At 45.7% G+C, this 22355-nt stretch overlaps 1 protein-coding gene across 2 annotated transcripts in view; it reads right to left on the bottom strand.

Annotated features, from left to right (window-relative positions):
• The window catches only part of fancg (FA complementation group G), a 63694-nt gene that overhangs the window by 5675 nt on the left and 35664 nt on the right, over window positions 1-22355 (bottom strand). For both annotated transcript variants that reach the window (XM_033031134.1, XM_033031142.1), the window contains 4 exons: window positions 20636-21021; window positions 12915-12964; window positions 4889-5056; window positions 1477-1615 (listed from right to left, as the gene is read on the bottom strand). In XM_033031134.1, the coding sequence (XP_032887025.1) occupies window positions 1477-1615; window positions 4889-5056; window positions 12915-12964; window positions 20636-21021 (743 nt within the window). The remainder of the gene's footprint in view (window positions 1-1476; window positions 1616-4888; window positions 5057-12914; window positions 12965-20635; window positions 21022-22355) is intronic.

Genomic DNA, 22355 nt, shown 5'->3' with positions numbered 1-22355 from the left:
TTTCACACAGAGAGTGGTGAATCTCTGGAACTCTCTGCCACAGAGGGTAGTCGAGGCCAGTTCATTGGCTATATTTAAGAGGGAGTTAGATGTGGCCCTTGTGGCTAAGGGGATCAGAGGGTATGGAGAGAAGGCAGGTACAGGATACTGAGTTGGATGATCAGCCATGATCATATTGAATGGCGGTGCAGGCTCGAAGGGCTGAATGGCCTACTCCTGCACCTAATTTCTATGTTTCTATGTTTCTATTAGGTGGTCAAACAACTTAAAGTGTGGACAAAAATGCTGGAGAAACTCAGTGGGTGAGACAGCATCTATGGAGCGAAGAAAATAGGCAACGTTTCAGGTCGAAACCCTTCTTCAGACGAAATGTTGCCTATTTCCTTCGCTCCATGGATGCTGCCTCATCCGCTGAGTTTCTCCAGCATTTTTGTCTACCTTCGATTTTCCAGCATCTGCAGTTCCTTCTTAAACTTAAAAAGGGTAATCTTCTGAGGAAAAAAGTATGTTCTACATCATGGCGTCATGCAAATACATTTATGAAATTGGTGAAGAAGAGTCACGACCCGAAACGTCACCCATTCCTTCTCTCCAGAGATGCTGCCTATCCCGCTGAGTTACTCCAGCTTTTTGTGTCTATAGAGAAATGAGGAAGGTTTCTCAAAATGATTGCAATTTTGGATGCAATTTGCCTCTGTATCACCAATTGAACCTGAGAAACTACTGTAAATGGTTTGCTTTGGTCACCAACAGAGAACTTGGTGCTGTGTGGACATGGTGGTGGTGGTGGCTTAAGTCATAGGGTGATACAGCACAGAAACAGACCTTTCAGTCCATAATGTCTGTGCTGACCATCAAGCTCCTATTACATTAATCCTATTTCATTCTCCCCACGTTCTCAACAGCAACTTTTCAGATTCTAACACTCACCTGCACACTAGGAGCAATTTACAGAGAACAATTAAGCTACCAACCCACACGTCTTTGGGATGCAGGAGGAAACCGGAGCAGCCAGAGGAAACCGACAAACAGGGAGAAACTGCAAACTCCACAGGCATTACTAGAGGTCAGAATTGGACTGGGTTTGTTGCTAGAGCTGTAAGGCAGCAACTCCACTAGTTGCACATTGTCCTAAACAACTGAATTTGCAAATTACAGTCGACTGCAGTTCAACATTTTCAAACACCCAGATTTTTTAAAATATAGCAAACCTCCAAGCTTAATATAGTCAGGCATGTTTCATTTATTCTATCTACCCTTGCAAAGCACCTTACTTCAAACACCTACTCATGGCAAGAGATTTTTTTTCCCCACTGTTCCATGCTAAGATCATGCTTATTTTAATAACCATTAAGCATTAAGAGCTCAATCTGGAAGGTTTCTGGTAAGTTGACATGTGTAAGGATTCCTTTAAAAACTTTCCCGGGTGCTTTGGATGCCTTTGTTAATGCAAAGTAGGAAATCAGTTTCACTCACTGGGAACCACTTGCTTGCTGCACCTTTTCAGCTGCTGCTTTCGTTGAGCTGTAGTATTTTTTCCAGAAAGAGACAGCTTCATCCTTCCTTTTAAGCTTCCACAGAACTTGTACGAGATTATATGCTGCTTCCATGCTATCTATAAAGGAAAATCATTTTTTTTTTAGGATAAAGGTTTTATAAGTGTTAAGACTCAAAACAGAAACAGACATGTAGAGTTGGGCAGGAATTTATCTCATGTTCCAGGCAGATCGTATAATTTTGCTGTTACTGCCAGCCAGTTCCCTATTACTGCCAAATGCTGCAGCTAACAACAGAGCTGACCTAACCACATTGCCAGTCCTATAAGAGCCTGTATTTGCTGCGTTCCTCTCTCCTTCTGATCCACTCAGCTGCTCCCTTCCCCCAGCTGGTTGCACCTGTCTTCCACCCACTAGACCAACAGGGCCCACTTTCCCCTTCCCCAATCAGTCCCATTTGCACATCATCCATCCCTTATCCATTTTCATTTATTACCTTCCTTACCAGATTCCATCATCTCCAGCCTCGTGTCTCCTCATCACCTTCGGTTAATTCTGGACTAATTGGAGATGCCAGGACACAAAAATTGAGTAAAGGCTTCGGTGCTGCTAGGCCATTTGGTCAATTTAAATGTGCCTTCTGCATAAATGGGACATGCTGCAGAATGGTGCCAGCTTGTCTGGTGCCCAGATAAGAGTTGCAGGGAAAGAATGGTGCATCTGCAGATTCTTACAATTAGGTGTAAATTGCATGAAACGGATTGGGTGAATGCAAACCTGACATACACATTGTATATCATGTTGCAAAGCTTTACTTTGCTAGATGTTGATTGGGTTAAGTGTTGAGCCTTGTCTGGGTTTCTTGAATATCTAGGCAAATGTTACTATGTTTGCTTCCTTCCAGAAGCTCCTTTCGAATACAATGTATTAGTCGCTGTGTTATTGGGTTTGGGAAATGTCTATCATGTACTGTGTTAATCGATATTTGTTATTGGACTGTAAAGAGACCGCCGTACTGTGCTGTACTGTTCGATGCCTGAGAAACATGCTGAAAATTCAATATTGGTGAGTGTACCTGCAGGGTAGGAGAGATGATAGAAAAAGCATCTCTGATACACTTCCAGTTCAATTCAGTATGCTTTAATGTCAAGTGTACCGAGGTACAGTGAAAAGCTTTTGTTGCATGCTAACCAGTCAGTAGGAAGACATAAATGATTACAACTGATCCATTTACAGCATATGGATACATGATAAGGGAATAACGTTTATGTTATGTAACGTTTACCTTTATGTTGCAAGGTACGATCAAGGATAGTCATCAAAGAGGTAGATAATAGTTCAAAACTGCTCTCTGGTTGGATAGGTTGGGAGAGTGGGTAGAGGAGTGGCAGATGGGATATAGTGTTTACCTTTACAGCAAAGTCCGATCAATGATTGTCCAAGGGTCACCAATGAGGTAGCTAGTAGTTCAGCACTGCTCTCTGGTTGTGGTAGGTTGAGGTGTTCCATACCAGGACTGATAACAGCTGGGAAGAAACTGTCCCTGAATCTGGAGGTGTGCGTTTTCACACTTCTGTACCTTTTGCCTGATGGGAGAGGGGAGAAGAGGGAGTGGCCAGGGTGTAACCCGTCCTTGATTATGCTGCTGGCCTTGCCAAGGTAGCGTGAGGTATAAATTGAGTCAATAGAAGGGAGGTTGGTTTGTGTGATGGTCTGGGCCACGTCCACAATTTGCTGCAATTTCTTGCAGTCTTGGCTAGAGGTGTTCGCAAACCAAGCTGCGATGCATCCTGATAAAATGCTTTCTATGGTGCATCTATAGAAGTTGATGAGTGTTGTAGGGGACATGCCAAACATCCTAAGCCTTCTAAGGAAGCTGGTATGCTATCGTGGTCTTAACCAAAAAATATAAATTAATGTATTCTGGTGAAAGTTAACATGTTTATTCATTCAAACAATGGGATCTTTAATCTAAAGAAAAATAAAATTGTTTATCATCTTGCCAAAGGTTATCCAACTCATCAATCTACTCCTCTAAATCAAGATCAGAGCAGTACACACATTTATTTGCTGTTTATACTTTCACCAGTTGCTCCTTCTCTAACTCTCCCCATTCACATTGGCACCCTGCTTTCCTTCCCTCAATTCAGACTGGTAGTCTTTCTCTCCTCCAGTCTTCACTATTGTTGCTCTTGTCTTCCACCTACCTAATAAGAGGTTGATACTGTATTGTACTCCACTCACATCCAAGCTGATGCTGTGGGTAATGACTCAAATATCATCTTTGTGTTGCGCTACTGAGGTACACACAAGGCAAATTACAGGCGGGCTGAGTTAACGCCAGTTTTCGTTTTGAAAATCATGTGCACAAGGTCCTGGATCTACAAATTATTGCTTGCAAGCAGGAACGGAAATCGCTATCAAAATATGGGGGGGACCAGGAGACAGGGGGGACACAATTTCTTGGCGGCCGCACGCGCATGCGCACACTCACACGCGAGGCTTCGGAGGCTTCAGCCGTGGGCCCTGTGAACGGTAATTACAGCTCAATCCAGCGCTAAATGCAGCTCAACTCTGCCTGTCTCGCCAGGTTAACCTACAGCCCTGCCTGGAAACCAGCCTGGAGTCGTGGAGCTAGCGCTGCTTCTCCGCGTTGGCTGTAAACCTGGGCTGTCATTCCCGTAAGTCCAGGCAGGGCTGTAGGTTAACCTGGCGGGACAGCCAGAGTTGAGCTGCTTCTCTGCGCTAGCTGTGGGCCTGGGGGTACCACTCCTGTCTGACTCCCGACGTCTCTGGCCACCTTCGGGCGTGGGGGAGTGGTGGGCTGGGGGGGGGGGGGGGGGGGGACTCGGGTGGGGATGGGGATGGTCCAGTGGTGGTTCGGCAGCGTTTGCAGCACCGGAGCGGATGAGGTGCAGGTCTGTGCAAAGATCCTATAGTTATGGGATCTTTTGGTCTGTGTCCAGGGCTGCCGAGAGTGTTTTGGCACGTCTCCAATCACCGCGCTCTATTCTCAGTCCCACCCCCCCCCCCCCCACTTCCGCCTCTGACTGACACCTCCCTCCTCCAATGATCGTGCTGAATCATCCTGTCCCGCCCCCATTGCCTGCTGACCGACGTCTCTCAAGTCCAATCGGCACCCTCGATCAGCAATCCCACGCCACCCTCACTGTCTCGAGGACAGCGGAGATTTCACCGGGTTTTAAAATCCGGATTACAAAAAATTGGGGGGGGGGGGGGTCGTCCCCCCCTCTCAAAATGGGGGGGGAGGGGGACCCCCTGGCCCCCCCGGGATTTCCCCCCCCCCGGCAAGACAATTGTTGGCATATGTGTGCCGATTATTTAACGTTTACTCACTGGAAACAAGGACCAATGTTTCAAACATAACATACCAGAACAAGCTTGTAAGCTCAGATGAAAATTCTGCAGAGCTTCTCGATCTTGACCTCTTTCTGTCAGCTGCATTCCCTTTCCCACAAAAGCCAACGATTTCAGCTTTTGCAAGTATTTAATTTCCATTATGTTCTCTTTCAAAGTATCAATCTGATTATTTGGCTGTCCTGCAAAATAACACTTTAGAATTACTCAGTGCCTTGCTTAGAAGCATTTTGTTACAGTTCCACAGTTTCTACAGTTGCTGCCTTACAGCTCCAGAGATCAGGGTTCGATCCTGACTTCAGGCGCTATCTGGAGAAATTTGTACGTTCTCCCTGTGACTGCATGGGTTTTCTCTGAGTACTTCGGTTCCTCCCACACTCCAAAGATGAACAGGTATGTAGGTTAATTGGCTCTGGTAACATTGTCCCTAGTGTGTAGGATAGTGTTGCCATTCAATTTCCCTCTACTAACTCTCTACTCCACCTAGTGGAGCTGGTCCTGACCCTTCAAGGGCCTGTCCCACTTGGCCATTTTTTCGGCGACTGCCGGCATCATTGACTGACGTATCAGGTCACCGAAAAATTTGGGGCGTGATGACGTGTGACGCGCGGTGTTTTTTCAAGTGTCCCAACATTTTTTATGTTGCCGCTGGATTTTGAAATGTTCAAAATCTTTTGGCGACACTGATGTAACGCAGGCAGTCGCCGAAAAAAAATCGCCAAGTGGGACAGACCCTTAACAACTTCTCCTTCGACTCCTTCCACTTCCTCCAAGTCTAAGACGTAGCTATGGGCCCAGCTATGCCTGCCTCTCTAGGGTACGTTGAACAATCCCTGTTCCAGGCGTACACTGGCCCTATCCCAGAACTCTATCTCCGTTACATTGATGACTGCATCGGTGCTACCTCCTGCACCCATGCAGAACTCATGGACTTCGCCACCAATCTCCGACACCTCCCTCCCCTTTCTTGATCTCACAGTCTCCATCACAAGAAATAGACTATTGACTGACATCTATTACAAACCCACTGACACCCTCAACTATCTCGACTACACTTCTTCCCACCTTGCTTCCTGCTAAGACTCTATCCCCTACTCCCAATTCCTCCATCTACGCCGTAACTGCGCCCAAGATGAGGTGTACCATAACAGGACATCTAAAATGTCCTCATTATTTATGGAATGGAGGTTCCCTTCTCCCATCATAGGCCCTCACACGTGTCTCCTCGGTATTCCGCAGCTCCGCCCTTGCTCCCCCTCCCCCTAGTCGCAGTAAGAGACAGAGTCCCCCTAGTCCCTACCTTTCAACCCATCAGCCGTCGCATATAACTAATAATCCTCCAAAATGTCTGCCACCTCCAACGGGATCCCACCACCAGCCACATTTTCCCATCTCCACCCATTTCCGCCTTCCACAAAGACCGTTCCCTCTGCAACTCCCTGGGTAACTCATCCCTTCCCACCCAAACCACCCCCTCCCCAGGTACCTTCCCCTGCAACCACAGAAGACGCAACACCTGTCCTATGCCTCCTCCCTTGCCTCTGTCCAGGGACCCCGACAGTCCTTTCAGGTTCGGCAGAGGTTCACTTGCACCTCCTCCAACCTCATCTACTGTATCCGTTGTACAAGATGTGGACTCTTATACATCGGCGAGACCAAACGGAGCCTGGGCGATCATTTCGCGGAACACCTTTGCTCAGCCCGCCTAAACCAACCTGATCTCCCTGTTTCTGAACACTTTGTTTCTCCTTCTCATTCCCACACAGAGCTTTCTGTCCTCAGTCTCCTCCATTGTCAGAGTGAGGTTTAACGCAAATTGGAGGAACAGCATCACATATTTCGCTTGGGCAGCTTACAGCCCAGTGGTATGAATATTGATTTCTCCAACTTCAGGTAGCCCCGGCATTCACTCTCTCTATCCCCTCCCCCACCCAAGTCACACTAGCTTCTCGTTTTCACCCTACAAACAGCTAACAATGGCCTGTTTCCTTTATCATTGTTACTTTTTTACATATCTTTATTTCATTCATTGTTCTTTATCTCTCTACATCATTGTTTATATCTCTCGTTTCCCATATCCCTAACTAGTCTGAAGAAGGGTCTCGACTCGAAATGTCACCCATTCCTTCTCTCCAGAGATTCTGCCTGTCCCGCTGGTTACTCCAGCTTTTTGTGTCGATCTTAGTGTACGAGGTGATTGTTGGTCGACGTGGACTCGATGTGCCGAAGGGCTTGTTTACACACTGTATCTCTAAAACCCCCCCAAAAAATCTAGCCACTGATTTATGCTTTGTGGTATATTCTTAATACAGGTGCACAGCCTTTTATCCGGAGTTCCGGAAACCGAAAAACTCTGAAAACCGGCCATTTTTTCCAGGATGTCGTCTGCACACCAAAGCTCGCGTTTGGCGCCAAACTTGACCCGAAACGACCCACGGTCAACCCAGGTCTGTACTACTGTAGCGGCTGCCTCCTTAAACACTTAAACATCTGTAAATCATTGCTTAAATGTTAGTCAGTTAGTTTGGAGGGCTTTTATGTGAAAAAGGGGGGGGGAGGTGAAGGGGGAAACTTTAATTCTTAGTCCCCTACCTGGTCGGAGAGGCGGGGAGCGGTCAATGCCTTACCGGGTCGCCGTGCAGTAAGCTCCGGAGCGCTGTGGCCGGCGACTCCCAGCTGGGGCAGCGGGCGTCCGGCCACGGGCGGCGCCGGTTGTAGATCCGACCCCGGCAACTCTACCCCTGGCTGCACCGCGCTTCAAATCCAGCGCTGCCCGCAGCCCCAGCACCGCTGTGGCTGCCGACATGTTGTGTGTCAGCGGCCACAGCGCTCCAGAGCTTACCACATGGCGACCCAGTAAGGCATTGCCCGCTCCCCGCTGGTATCCCAGCGCTGCGACGCCGCCAACTCCCAACATCGCGGAGCTGGGGCTGCGGGCGTCCGGCCGCGGGCGGCACTGGATTTGGAGCGCCGCGCTGCCAGGGGTAGAGTTGCCGGGGTCGGAGCTCCAACCGGCGGCGCCCGCGGCCGGACGGAGCCCCCAGCTCCGCGATGTTGGGAGTCGGCGGCCACAGCGCTCCGGAGCTTACTGCACGGCGACCCGGTAAGGCATTGCCCGCTCCCCGCCTCTCCGACCAGGTAGGGGACTAAGAATTAAAGTTTCCCCCTTCACCCCCCACCCACCAACCACATAAAATCCCTCCAAACTAACTGACTAACATTTATGCAATGATTTACAATGATTTCCCCGGTCTCCGGGGAGAAGGCAGCCGCTCCAGACTTTTCAAGCCGCCCGCGCTACCTACCTAATCTACGCTAAAAATCTTCCATAAGGAAATCCGAAAAATTCCGAAATCCGACAAGTGTCTGGTCCCAAGGCTTTCGGATAAAAGGTTGTGCACCTGTAGTAAGATTTTACCCAAGTTTGTTGGCCTATTATTCGATGCCTGGCATTCACTATTACTGGAATGGAATTTAACACTACCTCAGGGCGACTGTGTTCTTTGATAGCAAAGGCTGAAGCTCCCCAAGTTGAGAATAAGGGGCAGCAACCCAAGATTTGACCACATCCTCTGGTTCGTTTACTATGGCATTCCATGCCTGGAAAACGTACATAATTTTGGACTGTTCTTCTACATAAAATCATTAGTTTACTTCGGAGTCACGTGAGTGACTACGTGAAGAACCCCGCCAGGACGCATGCGTGTCATATCGCTTTCACGCTTGCGAAACGGCAGGCGGGGTGGAGCGTTCCCCCGCAGCGGTAAGTTTGAAACCGTGAGCTGCAGGTAAGTGATTTACTCTGCGGTAGTTTTTTGTCCCCGCGCTGTTTTTACACGGGGGGGAAGCTGGACAAAATAGTGTCCACAAGTGCTGCGAGTGAAGCTGGCTGGGGAGGACCGCGAAGTTGCGGGAGCCAGCAGCAGCTGAAGGCACAAGCCCCGTAAGTGGGATCAGCTGTGCCGACTTTTGGTCCCGCGCCGGCCAGAACACCACGGCCGGGCGGGAAACTATTCAGAATGGGGCCGTCGACTTTGGCAAGTCGAAACGGCAGGAGGCGGGGTGGAACGACGTTCCCCCGTAGCGACAGTTTAAACCAGGACCTGCAGGTAAGTAAAACTGCGGTCTTTATTCTCCCCATACTGTTTCACAAGTGGGGAAACATAGAGAGCTGTGCAAATAACGGCAGGCGGCACGGGAATCACCCGTAAGGGAACAGCTGTGCCCGACTTCGCTCCCGCACCGGCCAGATTAAACACCATGGCTGGGCGGGAAACCATACAGAACAGAGCCGTTGGCTTTGACAAGTCAAAACGGCAGGAGGAGGGGTGGAAGACGTTCCCCCTTAACGGCAAGTTTTAAGCCTGGACCTGCAGGTATGTGATACTGCGGTCTTTATTGTTCCCATACTGTTCTACAGGTGGGGGGAAACATGCACAAGGCAAAGAAGTCGACCAGAGCTGGCGGGGGAAGACCGCGGAGTTGCGAACGCCAGCAGCGGCCGGCGGCACAGGAATCACCCGTAAGGGAACAGCTGTGCCCGTCTTCGCCCCCGCACTGGCCAGATTAAACACTGCGTCTGAGCGGGAAGGCAAGAAGAAAACCAAAAGAGTCGAGGACTGATGAGTCCGATTTTGGGCGGCCAGCGACCATGGGCGCTGGAGCTGGTTGGAGCGCCTTATGGAGCCGAGCTCCAAGATGACAGGCTCCGGGAGATGGAGTCTAGTCACTGTGGGCACTATGTAAAACCCACAGCAGCACCTCTTGTAGGGCTGCACAGTGCATCTCCCTCGTCAGAGGGGAGTACTGGGGGGGTCAATTCTGGGCTGACCCTGAAGAGGGGTTTTGACGAACAAAACTACAAGTGTGCAGGGGGTGCAGGAAGGCAAAATCTACTGGTCATGGTGTCCAAATACATACAGCCAGACCACGATGGACACCACTGCAAAAATACTTGGGACCAGGAAACTGCGCATCCCTGAATGTTCCAGTCGTGGAAATAGCATCTGGAAACATGTCGGAGCAGGACTTAGGAAAGCCCTGGGGCTCATAAAGGCGACAACATTAAGGATCTCCTACAGCCAAAGACAGCACCCTTATGCACCCACCAGCAGAACAAGAGAAGCTGGTGAAAGCGCAAAGGCCGGGCATACAGGACAGCGGTCTTTTAGACCATAGCCCAGACCGGCCTTTCTGGAAGATGCGCAAACCCCCAACCCAAAAACAAACCCAGACACCGGCGCCTCAACCTCCACGAAGACCACACAGAAGAAGCAAACTTCCACTGGTAACAATGGAGGTAGGTGGGTCTGGTCCCTTACAAATTATAGGAAGAGTGGATAATACACACATTGGTGGGAGATTACACTCTTTTGGATACATGGTGTATATTAACTACAGACACTTATATCCTAAGCAGTATCCAGGGATATACCATTGAATTGTGCAAAAGGGGTAATGGGTAAACCCAACACGATTGGCTGGAATACATTGTACTATATATTCAGTACAAAATGGGAACTGGTAACTGCTAAAGGACTGATTTCCAAATGGCTAGCATCGACCTAAAAGATGCTTACTATTCAGTGCCTACACGGACTGATCACAAACGTTATTTTAAAAAATTCAACTGGATGGGGCAGCTCTGGCAGTATAGAGCTACCAAATACATAATCATATGATCATACTAATTGTGGGCATAACTTTGGAGTTGGCCTAACTAGCTGTAACAGCCACCATACAATTGGGTGAAAACTGGGGTTATCATCCATCCAGTTAAATCTAAACTAACGCCTACCAACATAATGGATTATTTGGGGTTCACTATTGACAGCTCACATGTCGGTGACTTTACCAAAGGACAAGGCTACAGTCTTAACTGAGGCCTGCAACAACCCCACTGACATCAGTGAACCGTCTATCAGATTGGTAGCAAGTATAATTGGCATATAGTGTCTGCCTTTCCAGCCACACAATTTGGACCTTTGTATTACCAAAAATCTACAAAGGGCAAAATACAAACACTCAAAGTTAATACTGGTCATTTCGACAGACCAATAAGCCACCAATCAAAGCTTATGGAATTAAAATGGTGGAGGGATAACATTCGGCATTGTTCCAACCCTATCGTCATCAGCAAACCCTTAATGGTGCTACAAACTGATGCCAGTGCGCTTGGTTGGGGTACTACCAATTTCCATCTCCATCTGTGGAGGTAGATGAAAGGCACAGGAGGCATCATTATCACAGACACTGGGCATAAACTACCTGGAAATGTGGGGTGCGTTCTATGGCCGAAAGTCATACTGCTCTGGGATAAATCGCCAGCGTGTTAGACTACAGAGTGACAATCTGACTAATACAATTTGGTAATGGTGTATCCAGAGAAATATTGGAATATCAGCTACTTACCTACCAGGTAACCCAAAATTCAGTGACAGACATCAGGTCACGCAAATTCAATAAAATAAGACTTAATCACCAGTTACCAAACTGTGTTTCTTGGGAACCAGACCCTGGGACAGCAGGGACAGATGCTTTTCACTGCATTGAGAGGGCAATTGTTTATCTATGCATTCTCTCCTTTTCTGCATCATCAGTCGGGTATTACGAAAAATACAACAAGACTCAGCGTCTGTTAATTGGTAGTGCCGATTGGCCTACTTAACCATGGTTCCCTGTGATACTCAACATGGGGTTTAACTGTGCATCACCATCCTGAAACAACCAGATTATTGGTTCATCCCGTAACAGGGGAACCCATCCATGTCAAAAACAACAAACCTATCAATTTGTAGTCTAAAGAAACCTCTACTGCAACTGGGACTGGCGGACCGAACATTGAACATTATCTCAGCGGGCCACAGACAGTCCACCAAAAACTATACCTGGTATAAATCAGGAAATGGGAGATATATTGTCACAGAAACAACATCACCTACAGTTTGATGAACATAATGTCTGTTCTCGAATTCCTGGCAGGCCTCCATTATGATGAGGGGCTCAGTTACAGTGCCATTAACTGCGCCAGAAGTGCCCTATCAACAAATCTATGGCGAGGATCAGAGCGTCATTCTGTTGGGACTCACCCCTGGTAACCAAACTTATGAGGGGAATTTTTAATATCTATCCCCCAAGAACCAGGTACTCTCTAAATGGGATATGAGTATTGCCCTAACGTTGCTAAGGAATTGGTCTCCAGCAACAGCTCTGTCCCTGCAAAGACTGACGCACAAACCAGTCATGCTGATGGCTTTGGTCACGGCACTAAGGGTACAGTCGTACATAAGTTAAGGATGGACTATATGACTCCTTCAACAGGAATATAACGTTTCATATTACGAATTAGTCAAACAGAACAGACCGGGATCATCAGGAGTACGTTGAGGGAATACGTGCCTTCCGCTCCCACCCTTGATCATATACTCAACTGGTATTTTCTTCTCTAATCTTACTATGTTCAGTCATTACAGTTATCTGTGATTTCACACCGCTGCTTTGAAGAATGACACGCATGCGTCCTGGCGGGGTTCTTCACGTATTCCCTCAACGTACTCCTCATAAAATAATGATCAAACTTCGAACTGGTAAGTTCTCATTTAATCTTACTATCTTATAGGTTATGGTCAAGGGTTCAGAACAAATGGATCAAAATGTTGTCTTTTTTAAAATTCAGCTATTATTCTTTGTTTGAATAAACAAACAATATAAGAACAAGAAATAAAAACATGTCTTTGTGAATTTTGATTTAACAATATCCATTAAATTGACTTTCTATTTTGATACAATGGTTGCAGGCCAGGGAAACAAAACATTCCTCATTCAACTGTCAATAAATTATGGGTTGGTAGAAAGGTTCATTTAAACTACATGCATACAAAAGCATCCCTGCGCACATTGGTCCATATAATTAAAAAATCACAATCTAAATCTAAATTCAAGTTAATGATTGTTAGTCTTCGATAAATTTCTATAACTTTAAATAGGTTAACGGAGTAACTTTGAAAGAAGTATTTATCTCTAATATAAAATAGAGCTTACCTGAATCAGAAGGACCAACAACTTGAACTTTAAGGAGCAAATTAACACATCTGCAGAGGAAAGTTATACAATTACTAATATGATCAGGTCAAGTCAACTTTGTCACATACACATACAAGATGTGCAGTGAAATGAAAGTGGTAATGGCTGCGGATTGTGCAAAAACTACAGAACAGAACAGAACCAGAATTTACATTTTAGAAAAAAGACACAACACAACAGTAAATTAGTCCCTGATGAGATAAGAGTTTACAGTCCTGATGACCTATACGGTATTGGGGGTTCAGTATTGATGTGGATAGAGAACTGGCTGGCAGACAGGAAGCAAAGAGTATGAGTAAACGGGTCCTTTTCACAATGGCAGGCAGTGACTAGTGGGGTACCACAAGGCTCAGTGCTGGGACCCCAGCTACTTACAATATATATTAATGATCTGGATGAGGGAATTGAATGCAACATCTCCAAGTTTGCGGATGACACGAAGCTGGGGGGCAGTGTTAGCTGTGAGGAGGATGCTAGGAGGCTGCAAGGTGACTTGGATAGGTTGGGTGAGTGGGCAAATGCATGGCAGATGCAGTATAATGTGGATAAATGTGAGGTTATCCACTTTGGTGGCAAAAACAGGAAAGTAGACTATTATCTGAATGGTGGCCGATTAGGAAAAGGGGAGATGCAACGAGACCTGGGTGTCATGGTACACCAGTCATTGGAAGTAGGAATGCAGGTGCAGCAGGCAGTGAAGAAAGCAAATGGTATGTTAGCATTCATAGCAAAAGGATTTGAGTATAAGAGCAGGGAGGTTCTACTGCAGTTGTACAGGGTCTTGGTGAGACCACACCTGGAGTATTGCGTACAGTTTTGGTCTCCTAATCTGAGGAAAGACATTCTTGCCATAGAGGGAGTACAGAGAGGGTTCACCAGACTGATTCCTGGGATGGCAGGATTTTCATATGAGCCTGGATAGACTCGGCTTGTACACGTTAGAATTTAGAAGGTTGAGGGGGGATCTTATAGAAACTTACAAAATTCTTAAGGGGTTGGACAGGCTAGATGCAGGAAGATTGTTCCCGATGTTGGGGAAGTCCAGAACTAGGGGTCACAGTTTAAGGATAAGAGGGAAGTCTTTTAGGACCGAGATGAGAAAATCATTTTTTACACAGAGAGTGGTGAATCTGTGGAATTCTCTGCCACAGAAAGTAGTTGAGGCCAGTTCATTGGCTATATTTAAGAGGGAGTTAGATGTGGCCCTTGTGGCTAAAGGGATCAGGGGGTATGGAGAGAAGGCAGGGATGGGATACTGAGTTGGATGATCAGCCGTGATCATATCGAATGGCAGTGCAGGCTCGAAGGACCGAATGGCCTACTCCTGCATCTATTTTCTGTGTTTCTATGACCTGTGGGAAGAAACTCTGTCTCATCCTCTGTTTTTGCAGCGTGACAGCGGAGGCGCTTGCCTGACCGTAGCAGCTGAAACAGTCCGTTGCTGGGGTGGTAGGGGTCCCCCATAATGTTGCTGGCTCTGGATCTGCACCTCCTGGTGTATAGGTCCTGCAGGGGGGTGAGTGTAGTTCCCATAATGTGTTCGGCCAAACGTACTACTCTCTGCAGAGCCTTCCTGTCCTGGGCAGAGCTGTTCCCAAACCAGATTGAGATATTGCCGGACAAGATGCTTTCTACAGCCCCAGAGTAGAAGCGCTGAAGGATCCTCAGAGAGACTCTGAATTTCCTCAGCTGCCTAAGGTGGTAAAGGCGCTACGATGCCTTACTCACCAGTGTGGCAGTGTGTGTTGTCCATGTTACTTATTATTACAAATATATAAATGAATAGATAACATCCAACTAACACCAATCAATATCTTCAGCAAGAAGGAGGTAGCTTTGTGCCAGTGCCAGTCCTTTGGGAAAAAAAACTATCCAGGTAGCTTCACTGCTTGAACTCCATCACAATAACCTTGCTATCTCAAGTTTTTAAGCACTTTGCAAAATTTTCTGAACACCTGTTTTCACTTTTTTATTATGGGGTATTGTGTGTAGATTGAAGATAAAAAAATGAATTTAATCCATTTTAGAATAAGCCTGTAACGTAACAAAATGTGGAAAAAGTGAAGGGGTCTGAATACTTTCTGAATGCACTGGATCTATGTATTGCCTGGCAATTTTGTGGTATGAATATTACTTGCCATTTTGTCCATGTTGTAATGTTACCTGTATCTTTTTGTGTACAGGTGCATGCTGCTTGATGTGTTGGAGTTTGTAACTGAATAGTGTGCAATTATCAGCTAGCATATCTACATCTGACCTCATGAGGAGAAAAATGGTGTACCACAGGGAATTACGCTGTTATTTGTCACATACATTAAAGGCTTGGATGTGAATGTAGGAAGTATGAGTAATTAGTCTGTGGATGACAAGAGAATTTAGGATTTATTAAAGATAACGAGAAAGTTTGTCTAAGGCTACAGCAGAAAATAAATCAGATGGGAAGTTGGGCAGAGCATTGGCTGAAGGAATTTAATCCCAACAAGTTCAAGGTGATGCATTTTGGGTAGGAAAATGGATACGAAACGTTGATGAACGGAGAGACCATGGGATTCAAGTCCATAATTCCCTTGGCGTGGTAAGACAGATAGAGTGATGAAGGTGTATGGCATGCTTGCCTTCATAGGTCAGGGCACAGAATATAAAAGTTGCGACATTATGTTCGCAACTTTACAAAACATTTGGAATATTGCACTCAGTTCTGGTTTCCACAGTGTAGGAAGGATGTGCTTACTCTGGAGAGAGGACTTTAATTATGGGGAGAGATTGGATAGGCTGTCGTTGTTTTCCATGGCATGAAGACGGCTGAGTGGTGACCAGATGGAGGTATGTAAAATCATGACAGGCACTGATGAAGTAGATACAATCTTATTCCCGTGGTGGAGGTATCAAAACAAGGTATTGATTTAAGGTGTAGAGAAAGAGTTGTGAAACTAATAACCATATAACAATTACAGCACGGAAACAGGCCATCTCGGCCCTACAAGTCCGTGCCGAACACTTATTCTCCCCTAGTCCCATCTACCTGCACTCAGACCATAACCCTCCATTGCTTTCCAGTCCATATACCTATCCAATTTATTTTTAAATGATAAAATCGAACCTGCCTCCACCACTTCCACTGGAAGCTCATTCCACACAGCTACCACTCTCTGAGTAAAGAAGTTCCCCCTCATGTTACCCCTAAACTTCTGTCCCTTAATTCTCAAGTCATGTCCTCTTGTTTGAATCTTCCCTACTGTCAATGGGAAAAACTTATCCACGTAAACTCTGTCTATCCCTCTCATCATTTTAAAGACCTCTATCAAGTCCCCCCTTAACCTTCTGCGCTCCAAAGAATAAAGCCCTAACTTGTTCAACCTTTCTCTGTAACTTAGTTGCTGAAACCCAGGCAACATTCTAGTAAATCTCCTCTGTACTCTCTCTATTTTGTTGACATCCTTCCTATAATTGGGCGACCAAAATTGTACACCATACTCCAGAATTGGTCTCACCAATGCCTTGTACAATTTTAACATTACATCCCAACTTCTATACTCAATGCTGATTTATAAAGGCTAGCACACCAAAAGCTTTCTTTACCACCCTATCTACATGAGATTCCACCTTCAGGGAACTATGCACAGTTATTCCTAGATCCCTCTGTTCAACTGCATTCCTCAATTTGCTACCATTTATCATGTGGGAGTGGCTGCGCTGCCTTGCAGCTGCGGCTCGCCTGCAGTCCGTTTGTCTTTTCTGTTTTTTGTTTTCTTTTGTCCTGTTTTTAGTTTATTTTGGTTTATTTAGCTGTGTATGTGTGGGGGGGTGGGTGTAATATGTTTTTTGACTCTTCCTTCGGGGGATGCGACCTTTCCTGTCGTATCCCCGTCTCCGTGTCCGTCTGCGCTGAGGCCCATCGCGGAGCTCCAACTGCGACCGACCTCGAGGCTGTGGAGCAGAGCCAGGACTTACCAACGCGAGCCTGGCCGACTTCGGGGCTGTGGTTGCGGTGCGACACAACTTCCGACCCGACTTTGGAGCCTCGGAGGCTCGGCCGCGGGTCAGTGGGCCAGTGGACGACATCATCGGGAGCTCGAGTTCTGTTTTCCGGAGCTCCCGCAACTACAGCTGCGTCCGCTGGACTGGAGGACGGCAGCTTCGGCAGCTTCGACCGCCCCGGGCCGCGGAGTTTGAACCGGCCCATTTGCGGAGCTCGGATTCAGCCTGCGGGACTTATCTACCATCACCCGGTGGGGTCACAACATCGGAGGCTTGGATTGCCTCAGCGCAGAGGGAGAGCAAGGAGGGAAGAGACATTGACTTTGGGACTTTAAACTGTGTTGAGTGTTTGTTATTTATTCTATGTTATGACTGCAGGCTAAACCATATTGTTTGTTTTGTTTTGTTTTTATCTTTTGTTTTTACCTTGTTTGGGATGTGTTTACCTTGTTTGGGACTAAAGATGGAAATTAGCTACTGGCTACAATCTTGCGTATTACATGTAAATGTTTATTAATATGCACTGTCCCTAATAAAATCAATACAATGTACGTCCTATTTTGATTTGTCCTGCCAAGATGTAGCACCTCACACTTATCAGCATTAAACTCCATCTGCCATCTTTCAGCCCATTCTTTCAAATGGCCTAAATCTCTTTGTAGACTTTGGAAATCTACTTCATTATCCACAACACCACCTATCTTAGTATCATCTGCATACTTACTAATCCAATTTACCACACCATCATCCAGATCATTGATGTACATGACAAACAACAGTGGACCCAATACAGATCCCTGAGGCACCCCACTAGTCACCGGCCTCCAACCTGACAAACAGCCATCCACTATTACTCTCTGGCATCTCCCATTCAGCCACTGTTGAATCCATATTGCTACTCCACCATTAATACCCAACAATTGAACTTTCTTAACCAACCTTCCATGAGGAACCTTGTCAAAGGCCTTACTGAAGTCCATATAAACAACATCCACTGCTTTACCCTCATCAATTTCCCTGGTATCCCCTTCAAAAAATTCAAGAAGATTAGTCAGACATGACCTTCCAGGCACAAATCCATGTTGACTGTTCCTAATGAGACCCTGTTTATCCAGATGCTTATATATATTATCTCTAAGTATCCTTTCCATTAATTTGCCCCCCACTGAAGTCAAACTAACAGGTCTATAATTGCTAGGTTTACTCTTAGAACCCTTTTTAAACAATGGAACAACATGCGCAGTACGCCAATCCTCCGGCACTATTCCCGTTTCTAATGACATTTGAAATATTTCTGTCATAGCCCCTGCTATTTCTACACTAACTTCCCTCAATGTCCTAGGGAATATCCTGTCAGGACCTGGAGACTTATACACTTTTATATTTTTCAAAAGTGTCAGTACTTCTTTTTCTTTGAATCTCATAGTTTCCATAGCTACTCTACTTATTTCCCTTACCTCACATAATTCAATATCCTTCTCCTTGGTGAATACCGAAGAAAAGAAATTGTTCAATATCTCCCCCATCTCTTTTGGCTCTGCAGATAGCTGTCCACTCTGTCTCTCTAATGGACCAATTTTATCCCTCGTTATCCTTTTGCTATTAATATAGCTGTAGAAACCCTTTGGATTTACTTTCACCAAAGCAACCTCATATCTTCTTTTACTTTTTCTAATTTCTTAAGATTCTTTTTACATTCTTTATACTCCTCAAGCACCTCATGCTGCCTATAATTATTGTAGATCTCTCTCTTTTTCCAAAACAAGAGTCCAATTTTTCTTGAAAACCATGGCTCTTTCCAATTTTTACTATTTCCTTTCAACCAAACAGGGACATAAAGATTCTGTACTCTTAAAATTTCCCCTTTAAATGTCCTCCATTTCTCTTCTACATCCTTCCCATAAAACAAAATGTCCCAATTCACTCCTTTTAAATCCTTTCGCATCTCATCAAAGTTAGCCTTTCTCCAATCAAAAATCTCAACCCTAGGTCCAGTTCTGACCCTCTCCATAATTATATTGAAACTAATGGTATTGTGATCACTGGAACCGAAGTGCTCCCCAACGCATACCTCCGCCACCTGACCTGTCTCATTTCCTAACAGGAAGTCCAGCACCGCCCCTTCTCTAGTAGGTACCTCTATGTATTGCTGCAAAAAACTATCCTGCACACATTTTACAAACTCCAAACCATCCAGCCCATTTACAGAATGTGTTTCCCAGTCTATGTGTGGAAAATTGAAATCTCCCACAATCAGTACCTTGTGCTTACTACTAATATCTGCGATCTCCTTACATATTTGCTCTTCCAATTCTCACTCCCCATTTGGCGGTCTATAACACACCCCTATAAGTGTTGCTACACCTTTCCCACTTCTCAGTTCCACCCAAATAGCCTCCCTAGACGAGCCCTCTAATCTATCCTGCCAAAGCACTGCTGTAATATCTTCTCTGACAAGCAATGCAACACCTCCACCTCTTGCCCCTCCAATTCTATCACACTTGAAGCAACGAAATCCTGGAATATTTAGTTTCCAATCACAGCCCTCCTGCAACCATGTTTCACTGATCGCCACAACATCATACTTCCAGGTGTCAATCCAGGCTCTAATCTGATGGTTAGATTTTTTTCTCCCCCACACAGTGTGCCTTCTGACATCTGACCCAGCCATCTTAAAGCACTAGAGAGCTACTAACATTGCCACTTCCACAAAGTGCTCTACTTGGAGTGCCTTTAATACCATTGTTCAGGGGCCTGATATCAGCTATCTGAAGAATATCCTTCTGCAAACCAAATGTATAAGAAGGAACTGCAGATGCTGGTTTACAACGAAGATGGACACAAAATATGGGACTAACTCAGCGGGTCAGGCAACATCTCTGGAGAAAAGAAATAGGTGACATTTCGGGTTGAGACCCTTCATGTGTTTGATGAAGGGTCTCGACCCGGAACGTCACCTATTCCTTTTCTCCAGAGATGCTGCCTGAGCCGCTGACTTCATACAACATTTTGTGTCCATCTTCTGCAAACCAATGTCAGCATATTGTGCAAGGTCAACACCCCCAGTATTGAGGCTCAGACACTCAGTCAATTGCATGACCATCATCAAACTCCTGAAACAGACTCTCTTCTGAGATCCAACAGGGCACTAAATCACCGAGACGGGGCAGAGCAAAGATTCAAGGATTTTCACAAAGCCTCTTTAGCCTCGGGTGTCAGAGGTTATGAGGAGAATGGGGTCAGGAGGGAGAGATAGATCAACTATGATTGAATGGCGGAGTAGATTTGATGGGCCGAATGGCCGAATTCTACTCCTATTCCTTATGACCTTTTAAAAAAAAGATTAAACGTTAACCAATTTGTGGCAACCCCTGACCCATGACCACTGAAATTTGGGATGCCATTCAGAACTGAGCCCGCTCATCTGGTGCACGCACAAAGCACACAACTTCTAAATTGTTCAATGTCAAGCAGTTCCAAGCCAATCTTTGGCAGAGTCTGTAGCCACCACATTGGCTTCATTAGCCATCTTAAAAACCCAGGACGGAGTGCAAATGTGTAAGCACATGAAGTGAATCTGTGTGTAGATGTCTTGCAGTCCTCAGAACTGCAGTGAAAACAAGTCAACCCCGAGTCCAAAATTTTGCCCAAGAAAACATGAAACTTTCCAAAGGCTGGGAGCATCTGCAGCAGTAACTTACCGGCTAAAGTTAGTTAGTGATTCCTTATTATTTCTCAAGAGAGCAAAAGCTTGAGCTTGATATAAGAATGCAGTCGCCATCCACAGGATATAATTGAGTGTTTCTTTCTTTGTGGCACAATGTGTTTGTGACTGATTGAGATGTTCTGAATGGGAACTTTGGCAAACCATGTCAATTTCAGTCCTTTCTAAACAATCTTTAGGCAGCCATTCAGTAACAATAATCTCAAACGTTAACTTTTCTGAAAGTAAAGTTGACATTTTGCAGGAGATTTCCTCACAAATGGTGATGACATCATTATATCTCTGGCACTGCAAAAGAGCCACTGCTGCTTCCAAATAAATTTCAGGAATTCGAGGAACTGTGCTGTCCGCTACAAGAAATATCTAGGACAGATTGAAAACAACAGTGAACATACAACCCCAGACAGGACAATGCATGATAAAAGCCAACAGTACCCATTCTCCTGCTGCACCACTCACCATTTCTCACCAGAAAGGAAAAATAAAAGTGAAGAGATGTAGATTAGGGGGAAGTAGGAAAACAGTTTTGGAAAGATAGCCACGGATGAAAAAGAAACAACCAGAAATACATCCGAAGAACAATATTACTAATGAATACCCAGATGTTCTCAAGGGTTATTTGTTACCCTGAAGGTGGTGCGTTCAACTAAATATTATAGCAGGAACGTGATCGGTTGGGCAGGTGGACTGATGGAATTTAATACAGGGAAGTCCAAGGTGTTGCATTTTGGGAAGTCGAACCAGGACAGGGCCTACAGAGTGAATGGCAGGGCTCTGGGGAATGATGTAGCCCAGAGGGATCTAAGTGTGCAGGATCCTTAAAAGTGGTGTCAGAAGTGGTCAAAAAGGCTTTCAGCACATTGACCTTCACCAGTCAGAGTATTGACCATAAAATTTGGGAGGTCATGTTGCAGACGTACAAGACATTGGTGAGGCCACATTTAGACCATTGTGTTCAGTTTTGTCACCCTGTTATAGAAAAGATGTTATTAAGGTGAAAAGGGTGCAGAGAAGATTTACAAGGATGCTGCCAGGATTCGAGGGCCTGAGATATAGGGAGATGGTGAGCAGGCTAGGACTCTATTTATTGGAGTGCAGGAAGATGAGGGATGATCTTATAGAGATCATGAGAAGAATATATAGGTTAAATGCACAGAGTCTTTTACCCAGAGTAGGGGAATCAAGAACCAGAACGCATAGGTTTAAGGTGAGGGGGGGAAAGATGTAATAGGGCAACTTTTTTTTTTACACAAAGGATGGTAGGTATATGGAATGAGCTGCTGGAGGAGGTAGTTGAGGCAGATACTGTCACAACATTAAAAAAAAAACATTTGGACAGGTACATGGATATGATCGGTTTAGAGGGATATGGGTCCAACGCAGGCAGGTGGGGCGAGTGTAGATTTGGCATGTTGGTCAGCATGGGGTAGTTGGGCCAAAGGGCCTGATTCCATGCTGTATGACTATGACAATCCTGGCTCTGATGCAGTCATCTCAATGACGTCCCTCTCCAGTCCCCAGATCCTGATTTGATTCATTTGGCTGTCAACACCTTCTCTGCAGTTGTTTTGTTATTATTGGTGATGTTGTGATTTCCCCCTCCTCTAAAGTGATTAATCCTTGTTTCGGTTTAACCTGACCCTAACCGCCCATTTCGTTACATTCACCCTTCTATCCCATGACACCTATGTCGCCAT

The sequence above is a fragment of the Amblyraja radiata genome, chromosome 1, assembly GCF_010909765.2.
Source record: "Amblyraja radiata isolate CabotCenter1 chromosome 1, sAmbRad1.1.pri, whole genome shotgun sequence".
In the NCBI taxonomy this organism is placed as follows: Eukaryota; Metazoa; Chordata; class Chondrichthyes; order Rajiformes; family Rajidae; genus Amblyraja; species Amblyraja radiata.
This window is presented reverse-complemented; position numbering and strand designations above follow the sequence as displayed.